Here is a 14978-nt window from a genome sequence, read left to right on the forward strand (position 1 = left end):
GGAGTCTTAAATGCCATTATAAGCATGTTCATTCCAGCTGTTTGCAGGATTGTATAGGTCAACCAGCCAGGGGGCTTGACTTCAGTGTTTTGGGATCAGTTACAGCTTCATTGGAGGGTTGAAATTCAATCTTAAATCACTGTGCTGTAACGAGTTGGTGCTACAGGGTTTTATTACAATAGTTGGCTTCTTCCTTATCATGGCTACCCACAGACTGTAACTGCATTTTTATAGTGTCTGTTTGGTACAGATGTAGCAGTCAGCCTTGGGTGTATCACACTGGCACCTGTAGTGTTCTCGGAAACGGGACTATTTGATGCCACCTTTTATATCATTGCAGTCAGGCGACCCTGCAGAATAAATATTAACAGACCTTTTCTTCCATACTGATGAGATTCTTAAATAATTTACTGTTGCCTTTCTGAGCCAGGTCCTGCAGCCTTGACGCAGTCACAGCTCCTTTTGACTTCCGCAGGAGTTTCATCTGAGCCAAAACTGGAGGCTCAGGCTGAGTTTAGTGAAAGTACCCAACACCCTCATATCAAACCCATGACTTAAAGGCTTCCTGCGCATCAGTGGTGTAGCTGCAAGGCTTTTGTAGTATGCATAATTAGGAAAACATTTTACCTTTAAGAATTACTTTTAGTTTGGGCATGTCTGATAATGTTAAATAGTGATATTAAAGAAATATACATATTTGTTAAGATGTGGAGAAAATGAGCTAAGGAAGAGAACCCTTTCAGCATCTTATAATTACCTTTATAGATTTCTAAGTTCTGGCATTTACTTGTTCTCCTTATTATACTATGGACCAGATTCTTAGATGAGATCAACTTCTTTGCCAGTAGTTTAGTGGTAGCTGATTCTGAGACATTAGTACAGTGTACGGGCTTTCAAAAATAATCAGACATAAACTGCTAGCTACTTACTTGTCTTTTTCCTTAAGTAATTATCAAAGAACTGCTGGTAAAGTATTGATGAGTGACATATTTTTTTCTCAGAAAAATACTTTGAATTATTTTGCTAAAATATGATGTCTTCTGCAATATTATGTGCTATCACTACCTCTCTCCAATCAACTCATTCACTAAAGCATTTTTAAGAATGATGGAAAGACTGTTACCTAGTTCTGAATATTTTCCATATGAGTTGAATAGCTGATTAATAAGAACAGCTTTCACTGCTGAAAGATAACACAGACTGTCTTAAAAAGAAGGATGGTTTTTGTTTCATACCTGCCTTTTCTTTGTTTCTGTTCTTCAGCCTTCACTAATCTTGGCTACTACTCTTTTACTGAGCTCTTTCAGCATACACATTTCTTTTGCATTATATTTTATCCAGTCGTACAGCTACGCAACTGACATCCAATTACCTATCTGGCCAACACTGCAAAGGCACTTTTGATTTTAGATCATTGGGGTTTGTTTTTTTTTTCTTCAGCAATTACTTGTCAGAAAGCTAACAGTTTCTCTTTTGCTCCATGAAACTGAACTGAAGTATATCATTAGTGATTTACTCAGAACCTTCCCTGAAATTCAATAATCTTCGTGCCACATAATCTTATAAATGTATTCAGTGAGCTATTATAAGGGATTACCATCTTAAAATCACCTGAAAGCTAGTATTTCACTTAGACAAGTGAGTTCAGATCTTTAAAGATCTAATGGGAATCTCCTCTGTGGTCAGATGATTGCTTTAACCATCACCAAAGGTATAAAGAAGTGATTTAAGTCAAATTTTAACAATTCATTGTGACACAGACTGCACTCATCTTTTGTTATGAAGCTTCTCTTGAAAGGTGTTAAATCACAGGTAAGGAGGCTGTAACCTTTAGCTGAGGGACAGTAACTTCCTAAATAGCCTTCTTGGGTCAAGAGTGATCATCTGACACCACCCTTCCACTTCAAATTTAAATGTTCTCCCTCCGTTACAAACCTAGCATTTCATGTTAAATCTTATTTTCCTTCTCACTGAAGTCAAGACTGTCAGTAAAATTCTGAAGTTACAGCAAGAGTATAAGATTTGTATAGAAGTGTTTTATGCTTTACCGGTCAGTCTTTGATGCAACTAATTTTTTATTTATTTTTTTTTAACCTTCTTCTTGCTTCACTTCTAAGGTTTTAGCAGTTAGTAAGTCAATATTTTACTCTTCAGTGCTGGGGTTTTATCCAGACTAGTTCAGTACCTTGTTGATGTCTTTTCATACTTTTATAAAGTATGTCTCAAAAAAAAAAAAAAATGTAAAAGAATGATGTGAACATTGTGCATTTGCCCCAGGGTTGTACAAAAATGTTTTCTCAGTGGAACATCTGTCAAGAAAAAGAAAATACATGCCTAAGAGCGCTGGAATGTGAAGACTGGGTTTAAGTCAAATGCAGCTGGTGCTAAAAATGACCTTGATACAAGGTCTTCTCTATTCCGGCCAAGTACCCAGGCTACAAGGTGGTGGAAGTGGCTCCCACTGCTCCTCTCCATTCCTGCCTTGGCATTGTCCTCTTCGCGGTTGCTCAGTGATCTGGGCAAAAAGGAAAGAAGGAAGGAGGGAAGGAAAGAAGGAATGAGAGCGAGAGGATGGGAAGGGATGGGATGGGATGGGATGGGATGGGATGGGATGGGATGGGATGGGATGGGATGGGATGGGATGGAAGGATGGGGTAGGAGGAAAAGTTAAGTGCACTGCTGAGCTCAGTAAGAGGTGTCCTGGGGCTCCAGAACAGAGAGCACTTAAAGCTCCAGGTAGAGTTCCCTGGAGGAGGCTTGGGAACCAGTTCAGTTATTAACAGTTGCCTCTATGAAACTGGACCAAATTGTCTGTAATTCAGCATGGGATGTTGGATGTGGAAACTAGTGGTAATGGTAAAAGAAGCAACAGTCCTCGGAGATTCATCATATCCAGGAAACTCTGAATCCACAGGTTAAATTTATGGCCATAAGATGAAGGAGAAAGTTTTGGAGAAAATGTCCTTATCCTTAGGAGCAGTAGTTAGTACGCATGATGAGCTGTGTCCTGGCACTTCTCCTGTGATAATTATTGGCAGCATCAGCCAACTCAGTCTTACGTGCATAATTCAAATGTTTCAGACAATTCCTGACTTGAACTTAGAATACGAATGCTTTGGACTGTAATTTTTGGGTTCTCCATTTTTTTGTATACTGTTTTCATTTTTGAAAGCTTGGGAAACAGTGTCCATTTGGGAAGTCATAATAATTTGTGTCTTTTTTCCTAGCTTTTAAATTGGTTTTATTTGAAAAAGGTTTCAAAACTGTGTCGTTTTACAGCTCTGCAGTTACTAAGTATTTAATTTTATGATTGATGTTAGCTTTCTTGAATACAAGTTTGTTAGCTATAAAATGGATACTTTTCTGGTTATTATAATTTCTAGGGGTTGTCTTACACGACAAATTGAAGCAGCTTTTTAATATCAGATGCAGAGTAGATTATACTTTCCCAATTTTTTAAACTCAATAATTTACAGGGTATCAAAAATTTCTATATATCATTGACTTTTTATTTTTATATTAAGCAATTCCATGGGTTTATATTTATATCAAGCCACTTTTAGGTCTTTTCTTATCTAAAATGACGTTACATATGAAACCTCTTTTTCTTCATCCAGTGACTCCTTCTGTTATGGATGTAGATCTATTTATTCATCTCAAACTAACATCTTGTTCATAAAAGCTTTTCCATTAAGATATAAAACTGACTGTTATCCATGAGGTTTCTGACAGAAGAGAAAATTGAGTTTTTTACACTCATTTTGAAAAGTTGACTTTGTAACTCTGCTGTGGTGTCTCATCACTCAGACAGCTTCTGATATGCATTTTGAAATATAATAGGACCTGAGAATTTAGAGGAGGGGTTTACTCCATAGTGGGTATTTGTTGAAGTCTGCTCTCAAAGATGTTTTTTGATCTCTCTATTGACTAGGACTGTCTTGGTGATTTCTTTCTGTAGATCGTATTCAGCATTGCTGGTTATTGCCTCACCTTTTATTTTGTTACTCCTTCACCATATGCAACATATGGGCCACTAAAGCTACAGCTGCCCTATTTCTTCTGTCAGGATGTTCCAAATGTACTCCACGTCTGGTTGATCCATCAAGGTGGAGAAGCTCATAATTCAAACAGATAAGCTCACCTGAACTTTTTGCTGCTCTTAACGCAAAAGGTCTTGGGCATGGCCAGAAGAGAAAGTTCAGCCTATGGGACTTTAATGCAGCTTCTTCTTGCACTCTGCAGAGAGGGACATGGGGAATGTTTGATAGACTTAGTGAAACAAAGAGGTAAAAGAACAAGACAAATGTGGCACATCTTCATTAAGTGGTCGGATACAGTCCCACTAGAGCATTTTACTGCTAGTCTTACTCCCCTGAGTTGTGCACTTTACATTACAAGATTGCCGGTGCTGATGATGACTAAATAACAAAGCGCTCCCTTGGCAGCAGTAATAAGAAATATTATGTCTCCTTTTCCAACTGTTGTTGTGATAAGAAAATGTTATTTCCTATCAACTTTGATAGATTTTTATAAGTTCTCATGAAAATTTTTCACACAACTTGGCATAGGTTTCACTAAAAACAGACCTGCAGTTTGTAATTTGCTAAAATTGAAACCCTCTTTTATTTGCAAGAAGGGTTTGGGTTTCCATTCCACTTTTATGTTAATCATGAAATAACAGTATCAAACAATTTATGATGGACACTGCCAAGATTGGTTGTCTTAGTTGTCACGAGCAGCGGTGGTGCCAGGCTCTCCCAACAGGTGCTTGTTAAGAATGTGGTGTGACAGTAAACCCTCAGAGGACCTCAGTCACATCAAGCATACCCCATTTCTCCAGCCTCAAGCTCCTCTGCCTTACTAAATTGATATACGTCTTCTAGGAATGGCAGAAGTTGAGCCAGCTAATTTGGGGAACCCCTGCTTTGCCTTCAGGGTTGAGGGGTTTTGGCTGTTTTCAGAAGAATCTGAAAATGGTGATGAAAGCAGAAGTTCTCTTGGGAAAATTTCTTGTTGAGAAAAATAACCTCTTTATCATCAGAATGTTTTTGGTGAAACATTTCAAAGCACTCACATGCATGTAACTCCACGTGAAGCTATCTGTCACAGTGTTTGCTCCTTTCCAACTGCACCATGTGGCATAGCTTAGTCTGGTGGCCCCTTGTGGCTACTGAGATTTTGCATTTGCGCAGAGGTAGGGCTGACTCTTCACATCTGTGTAAAAACAGCCTGTAATTGTGCACAGCTACCTGTTTCCCTCCCTTTACTCTGTTGATTTCAGTGCCGTGAATTTATTACCTGAATTACAGACTGGGTTAGGGACTGATTTTATTCATTTGCACAGAGCTAAAATGTCTGTGGCCTTCACTTCGGCTTGGGGATTCTGTTGGGGGTAATACTAGACATAAAACCAGCAGCACTTACATGCTATCTCTATTTAGTGCATATTGCGGATGGTATAAAGAATCGGGAAGCTAATATGTTTCTTCTGCCATTACAATGAATTATTAGTTTTTTAACTTCTATCTGCGCTGTCTGTAAGAAGCTTTTTTAATTTAGAAGAGAGTAGTAATTTGAGCAGGATAGACGTCTCCTACCTGTCTCTTTTCCTTAGATTTTTTTCCCCTCGCTAATATATTCTGTGGGCTTTAGGGATGAGACAAATTACTCCGTGTTGGCGGCAAAAGCAAAATAAATGAGACTTAACTGCACAGGAAGGTCTCACCATAGCCCGATGGGGAAAGCACTTGCTAGTGGGGAAGGGATGGTGCTGTGTATTTGGTGTCCTGCTCTCAGGACTCCTTCGGTGGTTTACATGCTGTCACCGTATATAAAGAGCAAGCCCTGCAGGCAAGAAATACAAGCAACTCTCCCAATCCCTGATAAGTGCCATAAGCAGTAGGCTGTAGACTCGTGTTTCTGCTTGTGCTCTCTATTTTACTCACTAAATGCAAATTTTTATTTTTTGCCTAGTGACACAGCTTCAAGGAGAAGCTCTGCCCCTTGGTATCCTAATGGATAGGAGGTGGGAGGAGAGGAATAGATACCTCAGGAGGCAGCAGGAGAGGAAACTGAACCTTATTTCTCTGTGTTTGTGGTGGGTGCCTTTACCACAGTAGTCCATAAAAAGACTAATTATTTTTTATATGTGTATATCTACCTACGGTGCATATAGACATTTCTACAACCATCTTTGGGAAGATACTTGTGGCCACTGTGCTATTTTGTGGGAGCCCAGTCCTGCTGGAGGTCCCCAGAGCCTGCTTGGCAGATATCAAGGAGGTACACACGAAGGAAAACTTTGCATCTGACCTAGTTTAGGCATGACCTGGGTACCAAACCTGTTAAGACAAGTCTGTTGGCAGAGTGCAGTGGCTGTGTTCATTGACGTTGCAGTACTGTGTCTTTCAGGCATTTAAGGTGCTGATCTACACCGCTCTGAAAACTGCTTCTAAGGACCCGTTTAAGAAGGGACACATACTGAACAGGTTCATTCATATCTGTGCTGCAGTGTTCATATCTGGGCTGCAGTCTTTCAGACAGCTCTAGGTGGTTCAACACTACATAACATGTCTAAAAGAGCAGGGCAGCCATCTCTTGCAGTGAACCATATGTGTGAATGAATTTCCTCAACACCGACTCTGCCCAAGCCCTGTGCTCTCTACACCAGCAAATTCTCATGTGCCTGGGGAAGAAGCTAGGCAGTGGCATGCCATTGTGGGTGCTAAGGAGCTGTTAGAGTCCTCTGTCACGTTAATGGAGCCATCCTGACAGTTCACCCATGCCCAGGAACCGTTTGAGCAGGCAGGTATGTAGTTTGCACACAGCTGCCCCGTTTCAGAGCCAAGGACACTTTGCTGGAGTCAATCCTAATCCAGCTGCCTTCAGTGCTGGGAGCATCACAGAACATACTCTATTGGTGCAGGTGAAGACAGGCTATGTGAGAGTTTCAATGAATGCCAGGGAAGAGGTGGCTGACTGATAAACAGATTCTAATCTGACTTGGCCACTCCACCCTCTGTTCACTTGGTAATGTCAGGGCTCCAGGAAGAAGACACATTGTCTCTGGAAAATGATGGTCTGGGAATTATTTAGGTGCCTTGCTGACCCTGGAAGAGCTCCCCTTGTAGTGGTGGAATGAAACAGGCTATGGCTCTGGTCATGGGTGTCATAAATGTCTTCCTATGTGATACAGGACACGAGTCTTGGTACCTTGTTGCTAATACCATAAACTGTGAGTTCTTCCTGTGCCAAAGAGTTTTTGAAACTCTCTGCAATCTCACACCATCACACACATGGGATTTGGGGCATACTTGTACTGTACTGTACTGTGCGATGTATCCTGTGGTTTAGGAAAGCTACAGGCAGGGGTATTCCCAAATGTGACGTCACCTGAATTGCCATGAGGGAATGCATTAGAGAGTGGTTGAAAAAGCAAGTGATTCTGAGGTGTCCCTAGTGAAGTCCCAACTAGGCCATTATTGTGATGCTTATGAGTCTACTACAAGGTGAAGACATTACAAGAATGACATCGAGGTCACTGTTGTGTACCAGTTAGGACACCCATATACTTCCAGGAAGGTGACAGTCACACTGTTAGACACTGAAATTCCATCTGAGGTCCATGTAATTATGTCATTTTCTGGGTTTTGTCATTAACTTCTGTAGTTCTTTTCCATATATAGGGAAGAAAACTGTTTATTGATCCAGATGGTATAGGACAATGAGTTAAAAGAAGAGAAGGCAGAGTGTGACAAATGCAAGGTAGATAGCTAATGCTACGTGAGCCAACAGCTTCACTCACATGGGAGTGGTGTTCCCTCTGAGATTCTCCCTTACCTACAGCATGAGAATAAGATAATTTCTGTTAAGATAGGAAGATCTTACATGTCTAAGAGGATAATATAATTTTAACATTGTCTTCTGTGTGATAACTTTTCATTTGTATGTACTGGGCGAGAGGTTTAGATGATAAAAGTCAATGTGACTTCACTGATTGCAGAGGAGCTGCACCAAGTTGATGATTCAATCTTTGTTCATTTAATTGTTTAGATTTATCATATTTATTAACCTCAGCATAGAGAATGTGGTTTTCGTGACTGGTGTAAGGAATGATTTTTGTTCTGCTCTCAGTGACACCTAACCCCATCTTGTAGGTGGGGATTGAATGTGTAAAAGGAAATGTTTTATGTGAAATACCCACAAATTATAATCCTTTGGTTGGTATCCATAGAGTCATGCTTACTCCACCTGTCTCAGTTATAAATATTTTAAGTGCACGTTTGAGTAAACTTTAGGGTTTGTAGCAATGTAGTAAAATCAAGTAGATGTGTAATAAATTGTGGCAAGCACAGAAACTGAGTTGTTTCTCTGTTTAGCTGCTCAAAAATGTCTTGCGATGGCTGGAAAAATATTGAACCAAGTTTAAACTTCAACAAGTGTGCTGCTGAGAAAGTTGATTTTAGTATCTTTAGAACGATAGACTGGATTGCCAAAAGTGAGTAGCAAATGTGTTTGTAGAAGAATTTTAATCTGGCTTTTTTTTTTTTTTTTCTTTTTTGCTTAACATCCAGAAATGCAGAATTACCTAAGAATCACATGCTGATGCAAGGATGAAGGTTGATGCTTCTTAGCTTCCTCCATTTCCAAACCCAACTAAATCAACCCCCAAAATACCATAAGGACAGAGAAAAGAGAGCCATTCTGTTGCCACCATGTCTTTCTGATTGTGCTTGTACAAAGTAACCTAGCAGCTTTTGGCAGAGTGCAGATTGCTCATTTGGCTGATGGTTTTGAAGTAGCGTATTCCAACATCTTCCAACATTTTCTATAACTTTTCAGTCCGTGAGCCTGCCTCCATGCCTCACATAGTGAGGAGGTCCCAACAGTCTTCCTTAATTCCTGCATTAGGGAACTCCTGGGAACATACTCAGTAGCTACATCTGGATCTCCTCTGAGCCTGCTCTGCCTTTTTTTGGCCGAAATCTCTCTCCTTTAGGAATACATTGAGGAACTTGCAGCCGAGTTTAGTTTAGACTAAATCTAAGAAAGCAAAGACATGGGGCAGGGAGGGAGCATGATGATACTTCATTAACAACATCAAGGTTTGCTTGGCTTTGCTCAAATCTAGGTGAGCCTCTGTTTAAGACAAGTTTTGTATTTAAATAAACATTGTCAAGCCTTAGAGTTTCCAGCATTCAAAAACAGAAGAAAACTTGTCTGTGTTTGGTTTGTCGAGGTAGTTTTATATTATGTGAAGGTTTTACAAGCATTTTCTTAAAGTTTTTCAAAGTGTTTTTTTCATTAGGAGAACTGTATGCTGTAAGCTTTCTTCAGATACCACTCTACTGAAACACTGACAAAGGCTACACCCAGGAACCATAGTTTCAGAATTTTGCCATACTTCTGCTTGGTGAAGCCTGGTGCAAATAACAAAATGATAAGTGTTCTGTCTCACCCATAATTAAAAAGTGGATGTTCTGTTTATGTGTTTTCTTACAGCTGGCAGCATTAGAGAGACAGATCTTTGACTTCCTTGGTTTCCAATGGGCTCCTATCCTTGGCAATTTCCTACAAATAATAGTTGTCATTTTGGGTTTGTTTGGAACCATCCAGTTTAGGCCTCGATATATAGTCGTGGTAAGTTTCATTTATTATCTATTATTTTTTGCAATTTGTTTTAAAACCTGTCACATTACAAAGTAGAATTTTCTTGGCATCAAAACCCCAGATGGTATTTCTGTAGAAACTTTAGAGGTCTCCATGTCTTTTTTGCAAATTTAGGACTACTGAGTGGCATTCCTGAGATTTTGGAAGCTATCAAGAATGGGTAACACAGAGAAAGTGCTACCAAAAGTATGATCATGATATAAGGTCTTAGTAAGATTCTTTAAAGAATGAAATACCCTGTTGAGTCATGGGAACATCGACAATTGGACTATGCATAAATGAAGAAAAGAAATACAAATTATTGTTCTCTTTGCTATAGACAAGCAGAATCAATGGCCATTTAAAAAAATGTTTGTAATGGTCAGGTTATATTTAGCTGTATCTTCCTCTTAAAGATGGAAAAGCAAGAATTGCAGAAATTCCTTTTGTCCTTTGACCCATGGGTTCCAGAGAAAACTCCTTCTCACTTACATCTAACTTTGCTGAGACCTATATTTATGGCCTCGATGCTAAATTGTTGTAAATTGTCTCTGATGCTTGTAACTTGAGGCTTCACGGATTTTTCTCCCATGTTCTCAACGTCACCGGGAATAAAAAAAAAACCTTCAAAGCTGTGAAGAAAACTGCCAACAAAAAAATATCCCTTCAGTTTCTCCTGAATGGATGAATATTATTTCTTTGCCTGGCAGTGTCTGTATCTGGAACATTTCAGTTATGTTGTCAGTAATGGATTTTAAGAGGCTAAAGTTATTTTTTTTCCCCTCACAAAAGAGTGAAATAAATGTCTACTGAGGAAAACTCATCAAACAAGTACTTTAAAAGCTTCATCTTTTCTAGTCAATCCTGGAATCCTGTAATTCTTTGTCATGTCTTAAAAGAAAAAGTGAACAAAAAGTGCACCCAAGGTTCTTTATACTCACATTAGCTAAGCTTCACAAGCAGACTATAAGCGATTGCAAATGGATTGATGTAAATAATAGCACTTTTACCTATTACCTGTGGTTGGAGAACTGGGCAGCAGTATATATACATCCGTATCTTGATGAGTCACCTTTCTACTTCATGTTCTCCATTTTATATATAAGATATCTGGAACGAGTGAGGGTAAGTATCTGTAAAATTATGTTGGAAATTCATGCCTGAAGTGCGACACCACAAAATCTCTTGCCCCTCGGGTTCAGCACTGACTTAGTTTTCAAATGAAACACAACAGATGTTGACTGTTTCTATATCTTTTGCAATGTAAACGAGCATTTTAGACTATATTAAAGTTGTTTTAAAGTAGGGTTAGAAAACTCATAATTAAAGAAAGAAACACCTCAACAAGATACTTTATCTTCAGGTTTGACTGAACTCACGCTCTGATTTAACTTTAAGCATAAATTTAAGAGCTCAAGCTATAGCAGGTGCAAATACTCATTACTTGGGAAGATCAAGACTTTAGAGCAACTTCTGTCCTTACTAATGAAAGGTTCCCAGTGAAGTAGGAATAGTTTAAGCCAAATCCTGACGTTTGAAGGGTGAAAGCACACAAGTTGTCAGGAACCAGCCTCACAGCTCAACATCAGCAGAAGGGGGTGGCTTGCATGCCTCCCTGTTCCTACTGTTCTTCTCCTTGGCTCAACACTTCTCCGAACCCTCTCCACCAATTCTGGCAGCAGTTAACTGGACCCTTCAGTAAGCCAGTCCTACTCTAAGCTGTCAGAAAACCAACCTAGCAAAAAGTGGAGAGTTTTTTGCTAGGCTGGTGAGCTGAATCCAGTCTGGAAGGTTCCCAATGGGTGCCGGGGCCAGCATAAGGCAGGGATTGGGACTGTGCAGTTGTGAACAGCAGTGTGGAGGCAGAGGGGAAAGGAGGAGATGCAAGACTTCCCTTGTTGGGAGCTGCAAACTTGTCAGTTCAGCCTCTTGTCTAGCTTCACCCTCAGGCTGAATGCAGTGAATGCCTCAAGCCAGCATAGGCAATAATCCTCCCTTTGCTCAGCTGCCACCCTCAGTCTCTGTGCTGTTCCTTCATTTGCACCAGCACAAGCATCAGTTCAGCCACTTGATTAACTATCAAACCAGAACAGATCCAGCTGAAAAGCAACCATTTTCTTTTCCAGTGTTAACTTAAGTGCCAGTCAGCTTTCTGACCTGTTTCACTATTAGGCTTGTTCCAGCAGAAGGGAGGAGGTGTGAGAGGGGAAAAGGGAACAAGTAGTCAGAGGACAGGGAAAAGTGCATGGAGTCCTTCTCCAGCAGTGCAGGGTTATGCCAGCTAAAGTGCTCGTTGATCTATAGTCTGAGATTCTCCCAATAACACATGCTCCCCAGAAGCTGTGCTTCCTAGGGCTGTCCCAACCACAGCTGGGCTTTGCCAGCTCTCCTCAGAAGCCCTAGAGGAGTCAGTGGTGTGGACAGCAAAGACCCTTACCAGTTCCAGCTCCAGGCTGTCTTCAGTAAGGGAAAAGGGAATCCAAAGGCACTTCTCCCAAGGAAAGGCATAGACTGCCTCCCTACTTCTGAAACCATATAAAATCATGTTCCACCTGTTACAGTGGTAAAACTGTCTTCAAATATAAAGTGTTTAATGCAAATCTTCAGCAGAGTCCTGAATTTCAGTCTTCCTTAAATACAATATGCGGAGAGATTCCTACATCTGCTCAGAGTAGTGAATTGGGCTCCAAATTCATTGAGAAGCTTCGTGGGCTTCCAGGTCCACATCTGCAGCCTCAGCCACATGTGAGCCCCTGGGTAAGTTAGTGGTTGGTATCCCACATTAGAGTAAGAATTTGGTTCTATGGTTTTGGCAAAAAAAAAATATGTTGAGTCATGCTTTTATGTACTCTGATTGCTGAAGCTTCTGATTTAGATTTAGCTAAATCCAGTTTAACTGGAAAAGTAACCAAATACTTCAGGAAAAGTATGTTTAGTATCCATTGCCTTTTCTTTAAACTTCCCTGGACATCAGCTTTGCTGGTGCATATGATCCCACTGGGATATAAAAAATTGAATTAAAGAGAGAGTCAAGTCAGATACAACAGTTTACTTTTGTAAACTGTCTACACAAAATTGAGCTGGTGCATGTGGCACAAATTGTCCCCATGGTATTCTGTCATACTCTCGTAGGGATCTTGACTTAAGCTGACCAGCTATAGAGTCCTTGGTTTGACCTCAAAAGAAGGTCTTTAATCTGTCATCTGTGCAATGAAGGCTGTGCCTGAAGGTTTCCCTGACAAGAGAAGCTACACAAAAGTTTTCACTTTACCACCCTATGCTGCATATGTCATGTTCTCTACCCTCAAAATTTAACATAGAGCAGAAATGCGAAAGTAAGTGAATAAATCTGTTATGTGTAGGGCCAGAACTTGAAGTACATCTATACTGCAGTCAAATACGAGACTGTAGTTCTGCGGACACAACTGAGCAGGCTTTTGGTGCAGGTACCTAGAGCTATGTAGCTCAGTGAAGCGCTGCGATAGAAGCTGGATAAACACAAAAGCAGCTGGAGACCCTTCAGGTATAGGACTATAAGAATGGTGATTCTGAAATAAATCTGGAATTTCAGTTGCTTATAGGTAAAATTCTGAGTCATCAGAGCCTAGGAATAGAGAGAGAGAGAGAGCTGCTGCATTAATACCAAGCGTCCTAATTAGTTTAAATCCAATAATTATTTCTAATAGTTTTTGTATTAATTGCTAGTTTAGATCAATTTTAGTGAACAATTTGTCCTGTCACTATGCAGATATGCTATTTTCAGTACTTGAATATTTTGTGGCTGAAATAAATCAGTGCAAAGTTCTCAGGGGACATAAAAGTGAAGAGCTGATTCCTAATTTTCCCATATTAGCTCGTTTGAACTTACCCAAACATTTGCAAATAAAAAACCAGCTAAATTTCAGTTCTACCTACGCTGTAACATAGCTGTCATGCAGCTCCAGAGCTCTGCTGCGATCCATTTCCTGTGCATGCTTTTCCTTTCTTGATAGAACTAGCTATCACCAGCAAGATTTTCAGGCTGTTAAAATTGATTAAAAATAATGACAGAATACTTGTTAAGGTTGGGGTTTTTTCCCCCTCTTCTACTTCTGATATGGGACTTCAAAAGCCTTCTGAACGATGAGTCATATAGCTAAGATTGCACAAACCTGGCCCAAAGCTGAACATGAATGTATTAATGAACAGTGAGAGATTAAAATAATACACTCAAATAGGGGAATATAAAGTGGAAATCTCTGCTTTGCTCTCCTTAATTTATTCCCTGAAATAATATGATATTTAGACAATGTATACATCTGAAAAGCCAGGAGGCAGTTTCTTTAAAAAAAAAAAAAAAAAAAGGCAGGAGAAAGGCTATACAGGATACTTTACACAGTATTCAAGCAAACGCTACACAAACACTCTTGCAGTTTCAAAACGTGTGAAATATTTAGGCAACCAAAATTACTCCTTGAATATCCTTCCTCTTAAGTCCTGAGTTGTTACTGTTCCATGATGTTCATTTATGCCAATTTCCTTGTCGTGTCTCACAAATATGAGTAAGTAGGTCTCTGTAAGTACTGATGCCTCTGGGGCACAGCCAGGTATTACAGGGGGACAATCTGATGACTCAGTAGTTGCTGCCTTTCCCTTGAAGTATCCCTGAGCCAACATCCATTTCCCTTAATGCCAAGACACTGTCAGAGGAGGTGTTGCACTTCAAATTAAATATACACTTGAGATAGTTTATTCATTAAAGCTAAACCTATCCCACAATCCTTGTAATATTCAAACTTAGAAATTCCCCTTTTCTCTCTTACCTTTCTGTTTAAGAAGCCATCCTTTGCATTTTTCTTAACTTTTTCTTTTTGTGACATTGTGTCCCTCTAATATGCGTGACTTAACTCTAGAAATGGTTGTATTTCACTGGTATATGAAATGTATCTCTGCATCAGTTTCAATATGACCTGTAGAGTCAAAAGAGGTATAGAAATATCACTATTGTAGAGAGGCTGGCATTAAGAAAGGGGATCTGAAAGGAACCTGCTGGGTTGGACAATAATTTAATGGGTATTTAACCTGTAAGGTTTAGGGAATACTCTCTCCCCATAACTTATAAGACTCCAAATGCTTCCTCACTCCGCACAATATACAATCCTTAGTGCAAAAGACAAAAACCAAGAAAGTATACAGTGCATCGTGGGGAGAAATGAGTAAAGATTATTACCAGTGTCCCAGGTCCTTCCAGCAGAAGGAATCTCTTATGTGAAAATATCTAGGTGACTTTTAAGTAGTGCATCATATGGGCTATAAAATGAAAAAAACCAAACCCTCTTTTTAATTCATCC

General features: G+C 39.8%; 1 protein-coding gene across 1 annotated transcript in view; it reads left to right on the plus strand.

The window, feature by feature from the left end:
- The window catches only part of NKAIN3 (sodium/potassium transporting ATPase interacting 3), a gene marked incomplete at both ends in the record, with an annotated part of 385268 nt that overhangs the window by 181652 nt on the left and 188638 nt on the right, over positions 1–14978 (plus strand). The window contains one exon of the mRNA XM_082479460.1: positions 9502–9639. Within this exon, the coding sequence (XP_082335586.1) occupies positions 9502–9639 (138 nt within the window). The remainder of the gene's footprint in view (positions 1–9501; positions 9640–14978) is intronic.

This window comes from Vanellus vanellus, assembly GCF_965231255.1.
Source record: "Vanellus vanellus genome assembly, chromosome: 2".
Lineage (NCBI taxonomy): Eukaryota > Metazoa > Chordata > Aves > Charadriiformes > Charadriidae > Vanellus > Vanellus vanellus.